The 21,594-nt window shown below is 37.5% G+C and overlaps 1 protein-coding gene across 9 annotated transcripts in view; it reads left to right on the forward strand.

Annotated features, from left to right (window-relative positions):
• Positions 1–21,594, forward strand: part of MME (membrane metalloendopeptidase) — a 310,407-nt gene that overhangs the window by 252,018 nt on the left and 36,795 nt on the right. For all 9 annotated transcript variants that reach the window (XM_081532121.1, XM_081532091.1, XM_081532142.1 and 6 more), the window contains 8 exons: positions 7,568–7,702; positions 12,075–12,176; positions 13,813–13,949; positions 14,059–14,152; positions 15,298–15,426; positions 16,189–16,287; positions 19,552–19,632; positions 20,899–21,002. In XM_081532121.1, the coding sequence (XP_081388247.1) occupies positions 7,568–7,702; positions 12,075–12,176; positions 13,813–13,949; positions 14,059–14,152; positions 15,298–15,426; positions 16,189–16,287; positions 19,552–19,632; positions 20,899–21,002 (881 nt within the window). The remainder of the gene's footprint in view (positions 1–7,567; positions 7,703–12,074; positions 12,177–13,812; positions 13,950–14,058; positions 14,153–15,297; positions 15,427–16,188; positions 16,288–19,551; positions 19,633–20,898; positions 21,003–21,594) is intronic.

A 21,594-nucleotide genomic window follows, 5' to 3' on the forward strand; every position in this document is an offset into this window, starting at 1 on the left:
TCCCATTCTCAAGGCTCTACTTTCTGCTGTGTTGGAGTCCTTTTCTAGCAGGCTATCTCTACTGCAGTATCAAAGATGATCCCTGGCAGCTTTGCAATCTAGAGAAAAGAAATCCAATCTCTGTTATTGTCTATTGATTTCTGAGGAAAGGGCTCTGATCCTGACTGAGCCATCTGCCCTTCTCTTGACCAAGCACTGTGTCCAGGGAACCAGGCTCTCTGATTAGCTAGTTGGTACTGTCAACCTCAGAGAAGGCAATGGCACCCCACTCCAGTACTCTTGCCTGGAAAATCCCACGGACGGAGAAGCCTGGTAGGCTACAGTCCATGGGGTTGCTAAGAGTCGGACACGACTGAGCGACTTCACTTTCACTTTTCCCTTTCATGCACTGGAGAAGGAAATGGCAACCCACTCCAGTATTCTTGCCTGGAGAATCCCAGGGATGGCGGAGCCTGGTGGGCTGAAGCGACTTAGCAGCAGCAGCAGCAACTGTCAACCCATCTCAGTGGCTCAGGAAAGTAGACCCCTTGATTGACTGTCAACCCATTTCAATGGCTCAGAAAAGTAGACCCCTTCTCCACCAAGAAGAAAGAGATCAGAGGGTTCTATTGTGAGAAGTTGATGAGAAATAGCTAGTATAGCTCCCCTCGTCATGATCCTGTCTCCTGATTCCCAAGTAGTTTCACTTCTAGATGGTGCAATTTCTAAAAAAAAAAAACCTGGAGAGCAGCTCTCATTGAAAATAGTGAATTAAGCTGGCTCATAGGGATGGCACAAGATGCCAAACTAGACAAACACTGTCTTTTTCCAGGCGTTTATAGTGTAAAACTGATAACACAGTGTCCCTCTGGCCGAATATCAGGCAGAAGGCCACATAGACATCTGTATAGATACTGAACAAATATAAAAATTGGAATTTAATTGTGCTCTCAAAATGGGTTCATTAAGGAGCCACTCATGCTAGAAGTCTCTTGCTGAAGAGATAGAACTTTATTTCTGAGGTATTCTGATTATCTGAAGAGATCGCTTAATGACACACTGCTACCTCAGAGGACATAAGTAATGAGATTTGAAACAACTCTATCCTGTACAAGAGTATACATTTTTCTATGCTAGGAAAACAATATGAGAGACACCCATTGCCCATAAAAAATAATCATCCCATTCACAGAATTTTAAAATGGAACCAACCAACTACTTCATGTAAGAAAGTGTTTGCATACTGATTCACTGAAAGGAATAACAACCTTAACTTTCTTGAAAAATCACACCTTCAGAAGAGTTTTTGAACTCTATTCGGGAGAATGGAATTGGTTTCAAATCTTCTCTTTCTCTACCTCCTTAGTGTTTCAAGGCTAATTCTTACCTTGTCCTCCTTCATAAGGAAATCTACAGGGTAGGTAACCAAATTATTGGAGCATAATTGGATTGTAGATATGTTTATGTTCTATGTTTGTCTGAGAAGGTAGAATAAGCCACGGTAGTGGTTTCTGAATGTTCGGACCACTTTGCATGTGCCAGTGACAGTGCTCTGTGTAGCCACACCTTCATGTATACATTCTTCAAGATTTATTTCACTTGTTTATACATTAACAAAACATTCATCTGAATAGAGCATTTCAGGGCTAAAATAAAAGTGAGAAAATCTCTCATCTAGTTAATGAAAGCCTAAGGAGGTAACAAAGGAGTTGGAGATCAGAAGCTGTAGAGTATATTGCTATGAGACATGGCAGGGTGGGAAGAAGAGGTCAGAGTTATGAAGAAATTTAGAGCAGTTAGAAAAAATGATATTCATTAAAAAAAAAAAAAGGAAAAAAGAAAACACTTTAAGGATGAAGACAGAGGACTTAGAATATGGCCGAGATGGTTAGAAGCCAAAAAGAGATGATCCAAGGCTTGGGTACTAAATAAGAGAAATTACAATCCAGGGAAATTCTCTAAGCTGTACCTACTCTGGAAATATCACAAACTGAGATTTTCAGTCCTTTATATGAGCAGGTTTTAGAACTTAAGGTAAACCAAAAAAGGATTTTGTTTGCCTGCTTACCCAAAATGCAAGCTCAGAGAAAAACTGCTCTGAACTTGGACTACGATTAGAAGGCTGACGACATAGTAAGTGAGGGAAATTTGTTCAGTATACTTACAATTTAACTATATTTTTATTGAGCTTCTACTATGTGACAGATACTCCTCTGGACAGGAAGGATACCAAGGAAACAAGGCAGAAATGGTCTTTAATTCACATAGAATTCTCATGTTCTAATCAGAGGAGATAGACGATAAAAAATAATTTAAGGAAATAAGGTGAATGGAGGCAGTGTTATAAAAGGTGAATGACTGGCGTTCCAGGTCAGTGGATTTGATTTGGTTTTTTAAAAGGATTGCTCTGACTGCTGCTTGGTTGACTTGATAAAACAGATCCTGCAAGGGCAACTGCTGACCTCATTTTGTTCTTTCTGGGCACCAGGTGATTAATAGTCAGGAGGCTTCACCCAGTCCAAGTATCTGTATTTAACAAAACATAAAGGAGCTTTTGAACTTGGAACTTAGTGGGTATGACAAGGGAAATTTTTAAGATCAACTGAACTCAGTTTGTAAAAAGAGGTACATGCACCTTCCCAAACGTAAACAACAAACCTTAGAAGTTACACAATAAATTCTCATGCGAATCTGCAGGTACTCTCATTAATAACCTGACAAAAGCCTTTGACCATCCCCGTGTTCATCCGTAGTGGATTCTCTTGTGTCCTATGTTTCTCCTGTCTCTGAGCCCTGCTAGCATCTGGGGACTTTCTCACTTCCTGTCCCCAGGAACTGCTGTGTGATTCTGTATGTCTGTATCCATCTTTGGGGAGCAAGTCTCTGTATTCTGGCAGCTGCATGATCCCTGACATGCTTCGTCAAGTGGAAAAAAAATCATAGTCTTCTGAGAGGAAACATACCTCTCCTGGTGGGGGCCCTATGTGTTCCCTCACAAAACATCCTGTGTAACACTATTAAATAATACCCCTGGCATCAGCAGCTAGGAATGACAGTTCTGTGACTTTTCAGTTGCTTAATGCTCCACATAATATCTGGGAAAGGGAAGGGCAGAAAATTGCTAAGACTGAGGTGTCCCGGAAATGAAACCTCTGGTCCATGGTTGTTGGCACACCAAGGTGCACAAATAGCAGGCAATATTTCCAGAGTGCTCTCTGTTCCTCCCTGGGACTTGCTGTTACTTATTAACAAAGATATTAAGTGTGAAGGACAATAGTTGAATGGCATTGCTCTCTTGCTCTTTGGCAACTCAAACAAATAACAGCTTTTTTTCTAAGCAGAAGGAATCCAATTTCTGAACAGAGCCAATATGTAAATATTATTGCCTGGTCCTGCAAGATAAAGAATTAGAATAAAAATTCCTGGTGTTGGGTACTGGTAAATATCTCACCAGTAATGTATAACTTAAAAGCTCACAAAACTGCTATTGTGGGTTTTATCCAACCATTTAAAACCAATTATCATCTTCGAACCTGCTATTATAAGCATTGGGATTTATAATGTTTTATTTTTAAAGGAAAGACTACATAGATATTTAGGTTTTTTGTTTTCTGTGTTTTTTTTTTTTTGGTCACATAAAGGATTCACTGTATCAAAGCTTCAACTAGGCTACCTTACAACTGTCAAAGAAGATAGCTGCCTCTCACCCTTGTCCTAATATCTAGTTGCTCTATTAGTGACAGAAAAGAAAAATTAAAATTAAAAAATATTCTCGCTAATATACTGTTTAAGGTTAAAATATGTGTTGATTACTTTCTCCCCAAATTATAATTGCTATTATTTGGCATTTTGCATATCTAGAAGTATCTCAAGGAAGAAAAATTAATATGTTAGGGTAGAATCATATCTTGTAGAAAAGACTTTTTAAAGATTTATTTATTTATTTATTTTGACTGTGGTGAGTTTTTGTTGCTGTATGGGATTTTCTCTAGTTGTGGCGAGTAGGGGCTACTCTTTGTTGCAGTGTGCAGTTTTCCCAATGAGGTGGCTTCTCTTGTTGTGGAGCACAGGCTCTGGGTGCTGCAGGCTTTGGCAGTTGCAGTGCAGGGGCTGAGTAGTTGTGGTTTGAGGGCTCTAGAGCACAGGCTCAGTAGTTGTGACACACAGGATCAGCTATTCTGTGGCATGTGGGATCTTCCTGAACCAGGGATCAAACTGGTGTCCCTTGCATTGCAGGGTGAATTTTTAACCACTGGACCACCAGGGAAACCTCTTTTGTAGAAAGGATTTAACAGCCGCATTAAGCCTGGATTCTGACAGCTACTGGATAAATTTGGAATCCAAAGAAGATAAAATCAAGATACTAAGACATACTTCACCCTGTATAACCAGCTCTAGGTTCATCTATCTTAGTTCAACTGACTCAAATTTGTTCCTTTTTATGGCTGAGTAATATTCCATTGTGGGCTTCCCAGGTGACTCAGTAGTAAAGAATCTGCCTGCCACTGCAGGAGACATAGAAGTTGTAGGCTCAATCCCTGGGTCAGGAAGATCCCCTGGAGGGGGAAATGGCAACCCACTCCAATATTCTTATCTGGAAAATCCCATGGACAGAGGAGCCTGGCAGGCTACAGCCCATGGGGTCACAAAGAGTCAGACACAACTGAGTGACCGAGCATGCAATATTCCATTGTACATATGTGCCACAACTTCTTTATCCAATTATCTATCAGTAGCCATCTAGGTTGCTTCCATGTCCTGGCGATTGTAGATAGTGTTGTAATGAACACTTTGGGATACATGTGTCTTTTTGAATTATAGTTTCTCAGAATCTATGCCCAGTAGTGGGATTACTGGGTCATATGGCAGTTTTATTCCTAGTTTTTGAAGGAAATCTCCAAAGAGAAAAACAAATACCATATTAATGCATATATATGGGATCTAGAAAAAATGGTACTGATGAACTAATTTGCAGGGAAGAAATTGAGATGCAAATGTAGAGAACGGACTTGTGGACACAGTGGGAAAAGGAGAGAGTGGGATAAATTGAAAGTAGCATTGAAATACATACATTACCATGTATAAAATAGTCAGCTAGTGGGAAGTTGCTATATTACACAGGGAGCTCAGCCTGGTGCTCTGTGATGACCTAGAGGGGTGGGATGGGGGTGGTGGTGGGTGGAAGGCTCAAGAGAGAAAGGATATGTGTATATATATATATATATATGGATATATGTATGTATATCCATATATATACTTACGGCTAATTCATGTTGTTTTATGGTAAAAAAACGATTACAACATTGTAAAGCAATTATCCTGCAATTTAAAAAAATAGATACTGAAACATGTTTTAATCAGTCCCACTGTAAAATTTTGCCAGGTAATGGAGCTCATTAAAGGAAAGAGTGTATTCTGTGTTAACTGTATTTAATATTCAAGCATCCCAGAAGTCCATGATATCATATACTTCTAGTTTTCTGGGAAACTTTACCAGTTCAGCAGATTGGAAGCATTGTACAAAGTTCTTGTGCTTGCCAAGTTCTGTAGCCTTTAAATACATCTTTAGGGATGAAGACACTGGAGTAACATCATTGCAGAGTCAATGAAACGGAGGAGAGCACTCTTGCTATTGTTTTCTCACCTCGTTAACAAAAAAGCATCCCATAGTGTACAAAAAAAATCTTAGAGATTGGTATTGGAAAATTCAAATTACCATTTCTTTGCAGTCAGTAGTAATTCCCTGTTGAATGCAGATGAATTTATATGATTTGAAATACAGTTAATTCCAAATACCGTGTGTTTGTACTTTGGAATAGTTGGTCCCATTAGGTATGAACTCAGACATGTTTGTTTTCTTCAAAGTGAAACAAGAATTCTGATTACTTTTTAATAGGAAAAGAATGGAGTTGGCAGGATTATACATAAAAACATCCTTTTATCCCTGTTACCTTAGTGATTAAGTGTTTAATACAGACACAGATGAAATTTTTGTTGAGTAGCAGGTCCAGGCTAGAGATGCTAGTTAGACAGCCTCCTAATTGCAGGGTATCCTTGGAAGAGAGAGCCCTCTCCCCAGGAAGTTGTTTACTTAGCATTTAATAATGGTCATGGAATACAGTACCTAAACGTTACTTAAAGATGTCCTCTTGAATTTCAAATTAATGATAGTTTACATTTTGCTTAGGTTCTTGTTTGATAAAATATTTTCATTTCCCTACAAATTTTTTGTGTGATCCTCTTAGTGAGTCACTGTGAATTTAAATGTGCCTTTTCACTCAAAGTGACAAGAAGGATGCCCCTTTCACTGATAATCAGTAGGGTTATAAAAACCCCTGGAAACTGTGAAAGGGTTAAGTACTCTTCAGCTCTTCTTCATATTTACCCTGTGTGGACAAATATTTGAAGCTCAAAACCACTCATTGATCCCAAACGTGTGGAATGGCTTTCCTAATTATAGTCGTCTAGTTGCTGTTGTATCCAATTTTTTTTTTTTTTTGCTACCTCATGGACTGTAGCCCATCAGGCTCTTCTATCCATGGGATTTCCCAGGCAAGAATATTAGAGTGGATCGCCATTTCATCCTCTAGGGGATCTTCCAGACCCAGGGATTGAACCCTAGTCTCCTGCATTGGCAGGTGGATTCTTTACCACTGAGCCACCAGGGAAGCCCTTCCCAAACTGATGTTGGGACTTGAAATTTTGAGTAAATTTTAACGTGGTGGGATCATAAGTTATTTAAACTGCTGATAGATAATAACTAAATAGCAATGGGCTGAGATTTATGAAAGTGGTATTCAATTTCCTGGGTTCAGTGCCACTCAGAACTTGCATAAGGGATTTACATATTCTGTAAAAGGTCAATAACATAACTAGGTTATACTTATCTTCATACAGTTAAATGTGTGTGGAAATAAAATGGAAAAATTTGAGTTCTTGAAAGAAAGCTTATAGTCAAAATGGCATATTAGAAATTTCACGGTAACAAGAACCAGCTATGGAATTAACTAAAGCCCACAGATTTGTCTTGGACGAGCTCATGGGAAAACAGTCTCATTTAAAAAAAATACTGCTTGGCTAGAGGAGACAATTACAAGATGTCTTGATAATGTGATATGCTTGTGGCCATCTCTTCATGGATAGTTGAAAAAAACATTTATATGAGCAGAGAAAACCTAATAAAAGAAAATTTGGCAAAAGAATGTATTTTTAAGAAAAAAATACTAGTTTACTGTTTACCAAGTGTTTTGCAACTTCATTCTTATTAAAGCAGTATAACTTGGTTAAAAGTTGAAGATTATAAAATCTCCATAACCAAATGGTTTTAAAAGCCTTAGTACTTCTAGAGTGATCCCTCATTGTTCTGTTCTAATTCAAAGGTACATTGAGAATCTGTTATGATTCAAAGACACACTGACTTTGAGAATCTGTGCAGGTCATTTCTTTTAAGATTCAGAAACAAATTTCTATTTTGTGCTTCATCTGTTACCAAAAATGAATATTGAATTGAAAATAAATTTTAATTTAAAGTGCCATGATGAATATTTAGAAGGTTCTTCAGTAATGTACTGTTATTTATTTCTTGCAGGCTTGTACGGCATATGTGGATTTTATGATTTCTGTGGCCAAATTGATTCGTCAGGAAAGAGGACTGCCCATAGATGAAAACCAGCTTTCTTTGGAAATGAATAAAGTTATGGATTTGGAAAAAGAAATTGCCAATGTAAAACACATATTCTCTGATACAATGAATAATGTCAACTACTTTTTATTTCTTTCTCCTCTCTATCATATTTTAAGGGTAAAAGGTACAACTCCTCAACCAAGTGATAAAAATGTACAGCTCAGTAATGGATCATTGACTTCAAGAGGACCTTTGAAACTGAAGTTTTTCAGTAAACCAAGTTCCAGACATCCAGGAGACATACTAATTTTGAAAAAGATTAAACTAGATTTGTTTAATGACCTATTATAACTGGAGCACTTCAAGATCTTAACTATTTACAGTCACACTGTTGTTGAGATGCCCTTGAGATTCAGGACACATGTGATGACTATTCAACAAAGCTGTTTTAATTTTAATGTACACAATTTTGCTTTATTTTAAAGTTTTAAAATTTAAGGTGACCACAGAAATTGTCTCTATCCCTTTGCTAAGAAGTATTAGCCTCTTAACATGGCTACACTACAGTATGAAATTCACTGAGTTCAGACTGTTAGGCTGCTTATTAGCTCAGGGGAGATCTGACAGGAGGAGTTTATCAGCAAAGCCTAAGGGGTCTGTTGCTGAGATTCCTCTGGTTCTGGGTGAGCCCTTAGAGGCTGAGTTGGCACATTCTGTTCTGACATACCTCTGATAGGATCTGCAGTCTCAAGCAAGTGAACTCTGTCTAAATAGCATCCAGGTTATTGACTGATCTCATAGTCGGTTTCAGTCTAGGATCCACAGAGCTGTGACATTGCCAGCAGCAACCTACAGTCCTAAATCCCCACCTGCTTGGCAGTTTGCCATCAGAATCTTGAAAATGAAAGATCTTTGAGGGCAATTTTAGCTTTCCTGGGGCCACATGAAACTAAAAGTCTAGAATCAGAACCAGACATTGGTTGGAGCTGCAGCTGGGTGAATGGCAGTTTGATGGGTTACATGTGGTTCTGTGATGGAAACAGAATTCTTAGAGAAGCATACTTTATTACCCTGGGTTTTTACCACTTGTACCTTATCAGACTGTGTGCTCCTTTGATCAGCCTCAGCTCTGTAATAGTCGTATCTTACTTCAAAATTCTTTATGTCTATATTTTCTCTCCTCTCAGACACTGAGATTTAGTGGGATCTTAATGCGCTCTGAATCACCTATGTGTCTCTAACAATGTCCAGCATATCATTGCAGGCAGATGTTACAAACATAATCTTAAAATTGTTGTTGTTCAGTTACTCAGTCATATCCAACTCTTTGTGACCCAAAGGACTGCAGCATACCAGGCTTCTTCTCTATCATTCACTATCTCCAGGAGTTTGCTCAAACTCATGTCCATTGAGTCAGTGATGCCATCCAACCATCTGATCCTCTGTCATCCCCTTCTCCTCCTGCCCTCAGTCTTTTGCAACATCAGGGTCTTTTCCAATGAGTCAACCCTTTGCATCAGGTGGCCAAAGTATTGGAGTTTCAGCTTTAGCATCAGTTCTTCCAGTGAATATTCAGGGTTGATTCCTTTAGGATTGACTGGTTTGATCTCCTTGCTGTCGAAGGAACTCTCAAGAGTCTTTTCCAGCACCATAGTTTGAAAGTATCAATTCTTTGGTGCTCAGCTTTCTTTATGGTCCAACTCTCACATCTGTACGTGATTACTGGAAAAACCATAGCTTTGACTATACCAACCTTTGTCAGCAAAGTGATGTCTCTGCTTTTTAATGCATACACTTTCTAGGCTTGTCATAGCTTTTCTTCCAAGGAGCAAGCGTCTTTTAATTTAATGGCTGCAGTCACAATCCACAGTGATTTTGGAGCCCCAGAAAATAAAATCTGTCACTGTTTCCATTCTTCCTCGTCTATTTGCCATGAAGTGTTGGGACTGGATGCCATTTTTTTTTGAATGTTGAGTTTTAAGCCAGCTGTTTCACTCTCCTCTTTCACCTTTATCAAGGGGCTCTTAAGTTCCTCTTTACTCTCTGCCATTAGAGTAGTGTCGTCTGCTATCTTAGGTTGTTGATACTTCTGCCGGCAGTCTTGATTCCAGCTTGAGCTTCATCCAGCCTGGCATTTTGTATGACATACTCAGCATAGAAGTTAAATAAGTAGGGTGACAATATACAGCCTTGACATAATCCTTTCCCAATTTTGCACTGGTTGTTGTTCTATATCCAGTTCTAACTGTTGCTTCTTGACCTACATACAAGCTTCTCAGGAGGCTGGCAAGGTGATCTGGTATTCCCAACTCTTTAAGAATTTTCCACAGTTTGTTGTGATTCATACAGTAAAAGGCTTTAGCATAATCAATGAAGCAGAAGTAGACTTTTTTCTGGAATTCTCTTGCTTTTTCTATGGTCCAACAGATGTTGGCAATTTGATCTCTGATTTCTCTACCTTTTCTAAATCCAGCTTGCATATCTGGGATTTCTCAGTTCACCTTTTGTTGAAGACTAGCTTGAAGGATTTTGAGCATTACCTTGCTAGCAAGTGAAATGAGAGCAATTGTGAGGTAGTTTGAACATTCTTTGGCATTGCCCTTCTTTGGAATTGGAATGAAAACTGACCTTTTCCAGTCCTGTGGCTGCTGCTGAGTTTTCCAAATCTGCTGGCATCTTGAGCACAGCACTTTAATAGCATCATTTTTAAGATTCGAAATAGCTCAGCTGGAATTCCATCACCTCCACTAGCTTTGGCCCATTTGACTTCACACTCCATGATGTCTGGCTCTAAGTGAGTGACCATACCATTGTGGTTACCCATGTCATTAAGACTTTCTGGTACAGCTCTTCTGTGTATTCTTGCCACCTCTTCTTAATATCTTCTGCTTCTGTTAGGTCCATACTGTTTCTGTCTTTTATTAAGCCCATCTTTGCATGAAATGTTCCCTTGATATCTCTAATTTTCTTGAAGAGATCTCTAGTCTTTCCCATTCTATTATTTTCCTCTGTTTCTTTGCTTTGTTCACTTAGGAAGGCTTTCTTATCTCTTCTTACTATTGTTTGGAACTCTGCATTCAAATGGGTGTATCTTTCCTTTTCTCCTTTGCCTTTCACTTCTCTTCTTTTCTCAGCTCTTTGTAAGGCCTCTTCAGACAACCATTTTGCCTTTTTGCATTTTTCTTGAAATAAATAAATAAATCAGTGAACTGAAGTCACGAGTCGTCGTTAACTAGAGAAATAATTCCCATTTTTACCTTTTGTCTCTCTTCACTTAAAATTGCTTCTACTCCTTTCAACCACTAGTTGGGGAGTTGTTATTGAAATTTTCTCTTTTCAGTCAGTGCAAACAGTAATACTGGATGCTGATGATAGCACTAAACTCATTAGGCCACATGAGCGGACAGTCACAGAAGTAAGTGCTAGCACTCTCTTCAGATAATTTGTCACCTAGCACTCTCCTCAGATAATTTGGCATTTACCTGCACTGTGTACTAGGGATTTTCTTGGTCTCACTTGCCTTCAGTTCTTGGCAGAAATCATTGTGTGTGTGTGTGTGTGTGTGTGTGTGTTTTCCTGTCTGAATTTTAACTAGGACACTGAATGGTGGTGGGTAGCAGACAGAGTGGGAGAAGGCAATGGCACCCCACTCCAGTACTCTTGCCTGGAAAATCCCATGGACGGAGGAGCCTGGTAGGCTGAAGTCAATGGGGCCGCTGAGTCGGACACGACTGAGCGGCTTCACTTTCACTTTTCAATTTCAAGCATTGGATAAGGAAATGGCAACCCACTCCAGTGTTCTTGCCTGGAGAATCCCAGAAACAGAGGAGCCTGGTGGGCTGCCGTCTTTGGGGTCGCACAGAGTCGGACACGACTGAAGCGACTTAGCAGCAGCAGCAGACAGAGTATTTGAGGGATTAATTGGAAATGACTTTGTTCAAGAAAATCATTATATGAACTAGCCACAGGCACAACTGAGCTCCCCATTAGCCATGGAAGAAAGGAAGGCTGATGTGGTTTGTTGTTATAAAAATATAAAAAGATTTTTGAAGATTCCATGGACTGTAGCCTGCCAGCCTCCTGTGTCCATGGGATTTCCTAGCCAAGAATACTGGAGTGAGTAGCTATTGCCTTCTCCAGGGGAATCTTCCCGACCCAGGGATCAAACCCAGGTTTCTTGCATTGCAGACAATCTCCTGCACTGCACACAGATTCTTTACTGACTGAGCCACCAAAGAAGCCCTCATACTTAACACTAACCAAGTCTTGATGATTGTTACTAAATATACTTAAAATCTCTTATATTTCTCTTTTCTTCTTGATATGACAAGATGAATTATGAAACAAATACAGAATAGAATTTAAATATAATTATGTTCTACCAATGCCATATTTCTTTCCCCCTTGTATATAGTTATATTTTTCAAAAGAATTCTTGGTCTAAAATAATAATAAAACATTAAATCCATAGGCTACAACTAAATCTGAAGATCGAAATGATCCAATGCTTCTTTATAACAAAATGACATTAGCTGAGATCCAAAATAAATTTTCGCTGGAATTCAATGGGAAGGTAAGTAGCAAGATTTAAGTACTTATGTCATTTTCAAAGTTAATATTAAAATGCAGTTAAAATTCAATGATTTTTTAATTTATTGAGATAAATTGAACATCAAAATGAATTTAGATGCTACCAACCATTTGACTTTATGAAAAGACTTGAAAAAAACTACTCTAAATCATTGTATTTATATTTAATTAGAGTGAATTTCAAAGGTAAAAAGCCCTTTCAAAGCAGCTATGGAATAGTATTAGAAAGTATCATAGAAAAGGGTTTGGAAACATTAAAAGTGAAAATCCTTCTGAAAGGCCATTCTATAACTATGGGACTTGGAAAGTCATGTAATATGAGTACCAGACTTCTTACCTCCAAAAAAAGAATAATTTATTCATAGAACTTGCCATGTTCTCATCAGGTCCATCTATGGAGATGTTCAAAGCAATAATGGAGAAATAGAACACAGGAAACAGAAAAATCTATAGGTACCATTTATAAACATCAATTGACATCTTTTTGCTTAGTTGTAACTCCTTAGCTAGTATCTAATAATCTCTTCTAAGCTATGCATATATTCTGTGTGTGAGCTGATGCACACAATTGGATAATGAAGCAACATTCATAAAATCTACAAACTACCACATTCAGTGATGGAATTCTATTTGGAATTGCAATAAACAATTGCAGTTCTTTTGTTTATTGTCTGATTGCAATAAACAAGGAATTTCTTACATAAAGCTTTTTAATATAATAAGTGTTTAATAAATGTTTTGAAAGAATAGTCCAAGCCACTAAAGGAAATCAAGAAAAGCCATAGCACCTCATACTGAGTAAGTGATCAGTGTATTTATGTACTTCTAGGTAGCCTAAAATATCAGTAATCTTAAACATTCTCAAGCATTGAAATGTGGCATTTCAGCAAGATTTGCATAGTCTTCACTTTTGCTATCTTTCCTTATATCCATTGGTGGTTGAATAACCACAGTTCCCACTTAAAGAATAATAGAGAAACAAGATTCTATCTTTCAGTAACTGCAAATCCAGCTTCTGAAGTGTGAAAACTGCATGTCTATAGACCTGACATTGATAGCATATAATACATTTTGTTCATCTTCGTGAGACCATGTATATTGTATCATTACCATTACTTATACCTCCGCTAGAACAATAATGTGCTTTCACTTTCATGTACAACACAGTCTCCACTGAAATGTATTACTGTGTTCAAACGAATTGTCTATTAATATACACTTTTAAGAAATACGCATATTATAACCAATTAAAATTTTGCTTAAACCTAGAAAACATTATAGCTAAATTTCTTTTTCTCTCATATGGGCTAGACCAAGAATATGACATTGAGCCTGATTTCTACCATATGACTACTACTCTTAGAGACTTTGTTCTTGCTCTTAAATGGTTGGTTTAATTCTGTATTTAAATAATTATGTGGCAGACCTAATTTTTATTCAAAAACTGACAGAAGCAATTAAAGAAGAAGCCCAAACAAATATCACACTGACCACTGTGATAATTATATAGTGATACAATTGACGCTGTAACCATGTCTGACCCTGTAACCATAACTGATTCTTGGAACCAAGAAGAAAAGTCCATAATTACTGAATGTTTTGTGCCTGATTTTTTCCAGCCATTCAGCTGGTCAAATTTCACAAATGAAATCATGTCAACTGTGAATATTAATATTCCACATGAGGAAGAAGTTATTGTTTATGCTCCAGAATATTTAACCAATCTTAAGCTCATTCTTGCCAAATATTCTGCCAGGTAGGTATGTCAGCGTGCCCATGTCCCCAAAGTTTGCATTTAATATCATTCTTTAGAAGCTTTGCAGCCTCATCTTTTCTGTTGCTGGGTGGTGGGTTTTTTTATACAGAGATCTTCAAAATTTAATGTCCTGGCGGTTCATAATGGATCTTGTAAGCAGCCTCAGCCGAAACTACAAGGAGTCCAGAAATGCTTTCCGCAAGGTGAAGAAAAAATCTCTCTTTTCTTAAGACCTAAAGCATAAAGAGATCCATGGTTATGAAGGCTTGCCATGTCCATTGCTAGAATGTGGTAAACTTTGTGAAGAGACAGAAGGCCAAATGTTGGTTACTCTTCCTGTATTCAAGCCATGTTGCCTAGGAAAGCCAGTTTTCAGGTGCTCTGTTGTCCTCTGTCTACTTTGGCACCATGATTGAATTGCTCTGGAACGAAGGGCATTTGGTTATTTGCACAGTTCGTGAAAGAGTACTGGCTTGGTTTGGTGTTGTGTTCCAAGTAATTTCAGGGCTATCTATCTCAATTAATTTGATTTTTCTAGTACTCACAGCACAGTAGACATACAAACAGATGGACTACATTGTGTGAACTACCCACTGAGAATACACCTACCTGGAGATACCCTTAAAATCTTTTATTAGGCTGTACCCATATTATTTAAACAATCATCATTTTGGTCCTAATGTGAGGGGAGAGAGAAAGTCCTAATGTGAAAAAAGGAGAAATTCTCACAAATGTATTGGTTGGTGTCATGGGAAGGGAATAATTTTGATTGATTGAAATTTTTAATTTTTTACCCTTTAAAAGAAAATGTAGACATATTTTAAAAATTAGAGAAGATAAAAGCTGTGTTTTGCTAAATTTTCCTTCCATAAATGTATCCCTTTATTGGTACTTAAATGTGTACACATGCAGTTCTTCTAAGTACAGGAAGTTCAGCAAAAGCATTGAAAAACAGCAATGTGTTTTCTTGTATACCAGGTCTCTCCCCTGTTACATATATTGAATATTGCTTCATGTTTATGTTTATGCAGTGGCAACAGCATTATTTGGAGATTTGGCGGGGCAGAGCTTTTTTCCTAAAGTGGTCCAGAAGGATATTAACTTGCAATAGCCAACAGTTCTTCTAGGACTTGCTACTGAAAATATACCTTATTTCCAGATCATATATAAGTAATAATTCTATTGGATTACATTTTTTCCTATGCAAGGACATCCTGACGTGTGAGGAGAAGCAATGAATATTGAAAGAATTTGAGACATAAGAGTAGAGTCCTATGAAATTTGTGCTCTCACCGTGCTTTGGCTGTCTACGCCTGCTCAGATGCCATTTCCTTTCTCTCTCCCATAGGCTCTTTATGGCACAACATCAGAAACAGCAACTTGGAGACGCTGTGCAAACTATGTCAATGGGAATATGGAAAATGCCGTGGGAAGGCTCTACGTGGAAGCGGCATTTGCTGGAGATAGTAAACATGTGGTAATGTTTTCAGCACAGTACTCTATCAGTTTGCATCAATGGGCAGTCAACACAATAGTCCATCATTTTGCTAAAATTTTACTGATTGGCTGAGAACTTCTGAATTACCATTTGCCATTATTTCCCAATAAATCTTATCCTCCTTTCCCCAAGGGTCTGCCTATTTTTCTAATCCAAATATTGTTTAACCCAAAGGCAATTGTCCATTTTCCAGAAGCAGTGTATTCACAATACCTAGTCACATGTTCTTATAATATAGTCATTTGTAGTCTCTTCTGTTAGCAAAATTGACAAGAATTAGTATTTTTTCTTAAAAACCAGAAAGTAAATCAGAGTTCATTTGAAGTATAAGACAAGTACTATAATTTTTATTGTTACTGAAGTGAAGATAAAGGAACTTAAAGCCAAGGTGAAAGAATCTATTGAAATGCTACTTCATGCTTAACTAAACTATTAATAGTAATGACAGCTACTATTTTATGTTAGTTCCTCTTTCTTGATAATGGAAACCATACATTCTAAAGAAGAATTTTATTAATGTATACATTAAGATCTATTCAATCATTAGTGTTGATAATGGAAGTGCTGCTTTAAAAATATAATTATCCATATATATCCATTTGTTTAGATCATTTATAAATTTATATTTATTAACATATTATTGAATCACATCAACACAGCTTATAATTCTATTTTTTCTTAATTTTTATTGCAAAAAATTATCTCATGGCTCATATTTGCTTTCTGTTGTTTTGGTTTAAGGTTGAGGATTTAATTGCCCAGATCCGGGAGGCTTTTATTCAGACTTTAGATGACCTAACTTGGATGGACGCTGAAACAAAAAAGAAAGCTGAAGAAAAGGTAAAGAGCAAGGCAGAGCTAACTACCAAAGAAAAATCTATAAGAAAAGGTGAACTTTTAAGATATTTGGGGAAAATATAGTAATCAAGAATTGTATAAAATAAAAACACACTCCTTCAAGATGTAACGTTTCCAGGAACAATTTTCATGGATGAAGTTTTTTTCTATGATTTTCATCTTTCATTATTTCTTTGCAACTAGCTCCTACTCTCCATGCTCAGCTCAAAACTTTAAAAGAAAAAAGTTTCCTTTTCTTTATAAAAGGAGTCTTCACAAACCAAGAAAATAAGAGAAAAACCTTGTGTGAATAAGAAAGCATTAAAAGGTATTATCAGTGGTTCATATTTTTCCTCCTTTTATGAAACATATTTAAAAGACTTTTACCAATATTCAATAATCTTTAATGCAAATTTCCAGCTAAAAAATTTTAAACATGTGCTATTTAGTGTTTTTTTTTTTAATATAACCTAGGAAAAATAATACCAAATTTCTATTAAGCCACTGTAAGGTAGTGCATTATTTGAATACTACAGAGTGTCCTACAGTTACAGAGATGTTGACGGAGCTCTTAATAAACTATTCTTATTTACCCCCACTATTCACCTTTTATTGAGATTTTTAACATCTTGCATAGAATAAGCAAAATGGAAATTCTAAAGAAATCTCAGGTTTAAATTTACTATGCCATTGTCTTGATAACTATATAAAACTAGAAGGAACATGTCCAGTGAAAACTGTATGTGCTTTATAAGCAGTATTCACATGCAACCTGATTATTCCTCTGTAGTTAGAGTAGCAGGAAGAACAGACCATTCTCTGAACTTCATACAGAAAGAGTCCATAAATCTACTTATAATAAGAGAATCCAACTGAAGTCTAGTTTTCTTTCAGGATTAGATCACACAGAAGGAGCGTCTCCTTCAGTGACCAGAGAACCCTGGATGACTCAGATCTAGAATTTGGCACCCCAGTATAGCTATCTTTGCAGCACTCTGTCTAGCTCCTCAGAAGTTCAGGCTGGATTTGCTCCTTTCATGTTCTAGCTGTCATGACACGGTTCTTTTTGATGTAACCAATTAAATTGTTCTAGATTTAATAATTTCCCAAGGGGATATAAAACTTTGGACCTGCAAGTTGCTTTGTGAAAGAGTCCCATACTCAAAAAGTTTAGGCAACACTTCCTGAAGGGAGGCTTCCCTGATCCTACCCTCGATTAGGTTACATGCCTCTAAGGTATGATTCTATGGCATCATACACCACACTTGAGAGTTAATATTCATTTTGTTGCCTACCATTGACCTTTACAATAAACTCTCCATGAGCAGAAATTTTTCCATTGTATCCTCAGCCCCTTACAAAGTACCTGGTTTGTCGTAGACCCTAGAACACAAATTGAATGAATAAATAGGCAAAATAATTCATCCTCTTGGACACTTGCAGTTACTTAATTGTAAACTCTAAGACGTCCTTCAGTGAAAGAGCCTGCTTCACGTTGCTGTCATAGTGCATGCGTGCTCAGTCACTCAGACATGTCCAACTCTTTGTGACCCCAGGGACTGTAGCCTGCCAAGCTCCTCTGTCCATGGAATTTTCCAGGCAAGAATACTGGAGTGGGTTGCCATTTCCTTCTCTAGAGGATCTTTCCAACCCAAGGACTAAACCCATGTCTCCTGAGTCTTCTGCATCAATAGGCAGATTCTTTACCTACTGAACCACCTGGGAAGCAGTCACAGTATTTATCCCGAATATTTGACAATATGTCCTTTCTTATGTAGTACCTCCCATTTCTGTAGATTTTGTATCACTTAGAATACCTTTTGGGGAAACATTTTCTAGAGAATAAAATACCACTGGAGGGGAGTGATTTATTATGGACTGACAGTATGGAAAAAAAATAGGCTGGGCCTATTAGATTAGCTGACACATCTGTCTGATCCACTGGGGAAATTTTAGACTCATGAAACAGATTTGTAACAAAACCACATCCATTTGATGGCAAAACAGATAACTCAGAGATGCAAGCTTAATACCTTATGAAAAATTTAAATTAGTTAAATTATTTAAGAGCAATGTGGTATGATTGAATCAAATATCTTTGAGAAAAATGAGAGAAGTAAAAAATAGAAATAGCAAGTAGTAAGCAAATGGGCTTCCCAGGTGGCACTAGTGGTGAAGAACTTGCCTGCCAGTTCAGGAGACATAAGCGACGCAGGTTTGATCCCTGAGTTAGAAAGATCCCCTGGAGGAGGGCTTGGCAACACACTCCAGTATTCTTGTCTGGAGAATCCCATGGACAGAGGAGCCTGGCGGGCTATGGTCCATAGCATCACATAGAATTGGACACAACTGAAGTGACTTAGCACCCACAGCAAGTGGTAATAGTGAAATAATTATAAGTAAACAATTTTAAGGATGGTCCACGTGGTGCTAGTGGTAAAGAGCCGGCCTGCCAATGCAGGAGACTTAAGAGACTCAGGTTTGATCCCTCAGTTAGGAAGATTCCCTAGAGGAAGGCATGGCAACCCACTCCAGTATTCTTGCCTAGAGAATCCCACGGACAGCGGGGCCTGGAAGGCTACAGTCCATAGGGTCACAAAGAGTCAGAGACAACTGAAGCAACTTAGCACACACATACACAAACACTAGTAAGCAAGTGGTAAATATGAGATGGTATAACAAGAAAAACCCTGTTTTCTGCTCATTTAACTAATATCGTTCATTTAACTATGGAAAGTTGGGTACACTAGCTCTGGAGACCGAAAGAGAACATAAAAACTCCAGGAACCAATATTCAAGAAGAATATTAGTACTGAACCTGTAAGCCCATATCTGTTTTCTCAGCCAAATTGGTGAAGTGGAAAGATGAGCTACTAGAACGGAAGTTCTAAATACTATTTCTCCTATAAGATTGAAGAAAAAAGCCTTGCAGAGAAAACGTTCATAAGAGTAATACCTCTGTTTGTAATACCTTTGTTCTAATACCTGTGGAACAAAGACTTGTCAGTTTTCATGTTAATTTTCTTGGGCAAGCTTCAGACTATGAGAATAGGGTATTAGAAGCTAAATTTCAGGACTCTTTTTTATTTTGAATTCCAGGAAGAAGCAAAGATCTTCTTGGCAAAGATCTCTGTTTAAATGTGGTCAAATACTCATTTTGTAAACAGTATGGATCAAGTTATTCAATTTCCAGTCAAGGGCACAATCATAATGTTTGCATTTGAAAGTTCATAATCATGCTCATATTCAATATTGTAATTTTCATAGGCCTTAGCAATTAAAGAAAGAATTGGCTATCCTGATGACATTATTTCAAATGACGACAAACTGAATAATGAGTACCTTGAGGTAAGTCTTAAAAAGACTCTACACTGATGATGCCTGAGGCTGTTGGCAATGTCGTTTCTTGCTGTGGGGGGCCAAGACGTATGTGGGCCTACACCCAGAGCTCTTATTACATTAAGCCTTTAACACTGAAGCCAGAACAATGTTTGTTTTAGTGTTAGCCTATTTTTTCATTGGCCTGGTCTGTATTTGGTTTTCTTATTTTGCTTTCCATATAGTCCATTTTAAGAGTAGTGATAAAAACTTGGTGTTTTTTTTTAAGAGCATCAAGGCATAGATATTTAAGTGATGAACAGACAGTACTCAGGCTTCTTATACATGCCTGAAAAGTCAAATCTTCAGGTTTCCTTCCAATTTCTAATTATTCCTCCACTGGATTAACCTGGTCATGTCTTCTCTGTTTGGAAAAAAATCATCTATTATTTGAGAATGAGAAACTATTTTATTTCCCTTGTGTAATGTAAATGATGAAACCAGAATTGATTGAAGTATGGATTTCAGAGTCAGCTAAGAGCTATTGCTAACCTTTCAGTCTCCAAGACTACTTTGCGCCTTGGTGACAAGGTGGTCCTTGCCTAGAGCCAGGGATGGTGATTTCTAATCTGTTGATTACAAGCCTAACTTGAGAGTTTGCAAGGCACAGTGTCCTCGTTTCTTTTTCCATTGCAGAAAAGCTTGACTTTTTAAAAAATGAGCTCACTGTAGCATGTGAGTCCTCAGGGCCCTTGTGGCAGGAGTGTAGTGGCTGAGCACATAGCCTCACAGCTGAACTGCGTGGGTTCAGATCTCAGCTATACCACACACTAACTGGCTAAGAGTATCAACTCAAAGTCAGACTCCTAGGGTTCAGATCTCAACTTCATCACAGATTAACTTGGACAAGTGACTTGTCTGTGCCTCAGTTTCCTCAACTTTAAAATGGTGATAACAGCCCATCTTCATAAAATTATTTTGAGGATTAGAAGAATAAGTGTTCTTATAACACAGTAAATAAGAATGCTGTTATCTGTCATGTAAGGATTGATGTCAATATAGAAAAGCTTGTTTGACACTTAGTTTCATTTGATTAATTAGAAAAGAATACACTGAAGGAATGATTCAGCCAGAGCAGCAGTGACTTGTATAGAATTAATTAGAACTTAATTTTTCTTTGGCAAGTTTTAATGCTCTCTGCTAATTTTATTAAGTGATAATCTCTTAATGCTCTTTAGCAAAACTTTGGAGACACGTTTTTAATATTGTCCTCAAAATTATTTTCAATTAATACAGTTGAGCTACCAGGAAGAAGAATACTTTGAGAATATAATTCAAAACTTGAAGTTTGGCCAAAATAGACAACTAAAGAAGCTTCGAGAAAAGGTGGACAAGGATGAGTATGTATATTTCAATTTTCTAATATGTTCATTCAGCAGAGGGCCTTTGTTGGATTAAAAACCTGACAGAATAATGTTAAAAGGTGGAATGTTCTCTTTCTATCGAGTACTTCTAAGAGCATCTAAGAATATAGGGGGATTTAATCAAGATACAAATTTTTTCCTTAAGATGTCAGACTACCTTTGGTTTCTTCTCATATTATTGTCTGTCCCTTCTACTTTGTTTGTGGACAGAGCTCCCTAGAACACTTTAGTCTAAACAGTCCTTAACTCCTTCAAACCTTCTTTGAGTCTATTACTGTACTCACAATTATCGTCTACCCTCAGCCCCACCTACCTTTCTATTGTTCATCCATCCTGCAACTCCATCCCCTACTTAGCTTGTCCAGGTAACACTTCTCTCAACCCTGTGAGAGCCAAATCTGAGATATCAGGATTCAGTCGCATTCACAGCTTTCAAATGATCTTAATCTCTGCTTACTACTGGTATTAGTACATCATAGTAATGATCAGCTTAATGTTTATTTTTCGGTTAAATGGATGTGTTTACAATATTTATCAACATAAGTGTTTATGCACTGAAATCCCTAGA

The sequence above is a fragment of the Giraffa tippelskirchi genome, chromosome 2 (assembly GCF_054371585.1).
Source record: "Giraffa tippelskirchi isolate mGirTip1 chromosome 2, T2T-mGirTip1v1.2.pri, whole genome shotgun sequence".
Lineage (NCBI taxonomy): Eukaryota > Metazoa > Chordata > Mammalia > Artiodactyla > Giraffidae > Giraffa > Giraffa tippelskirchi.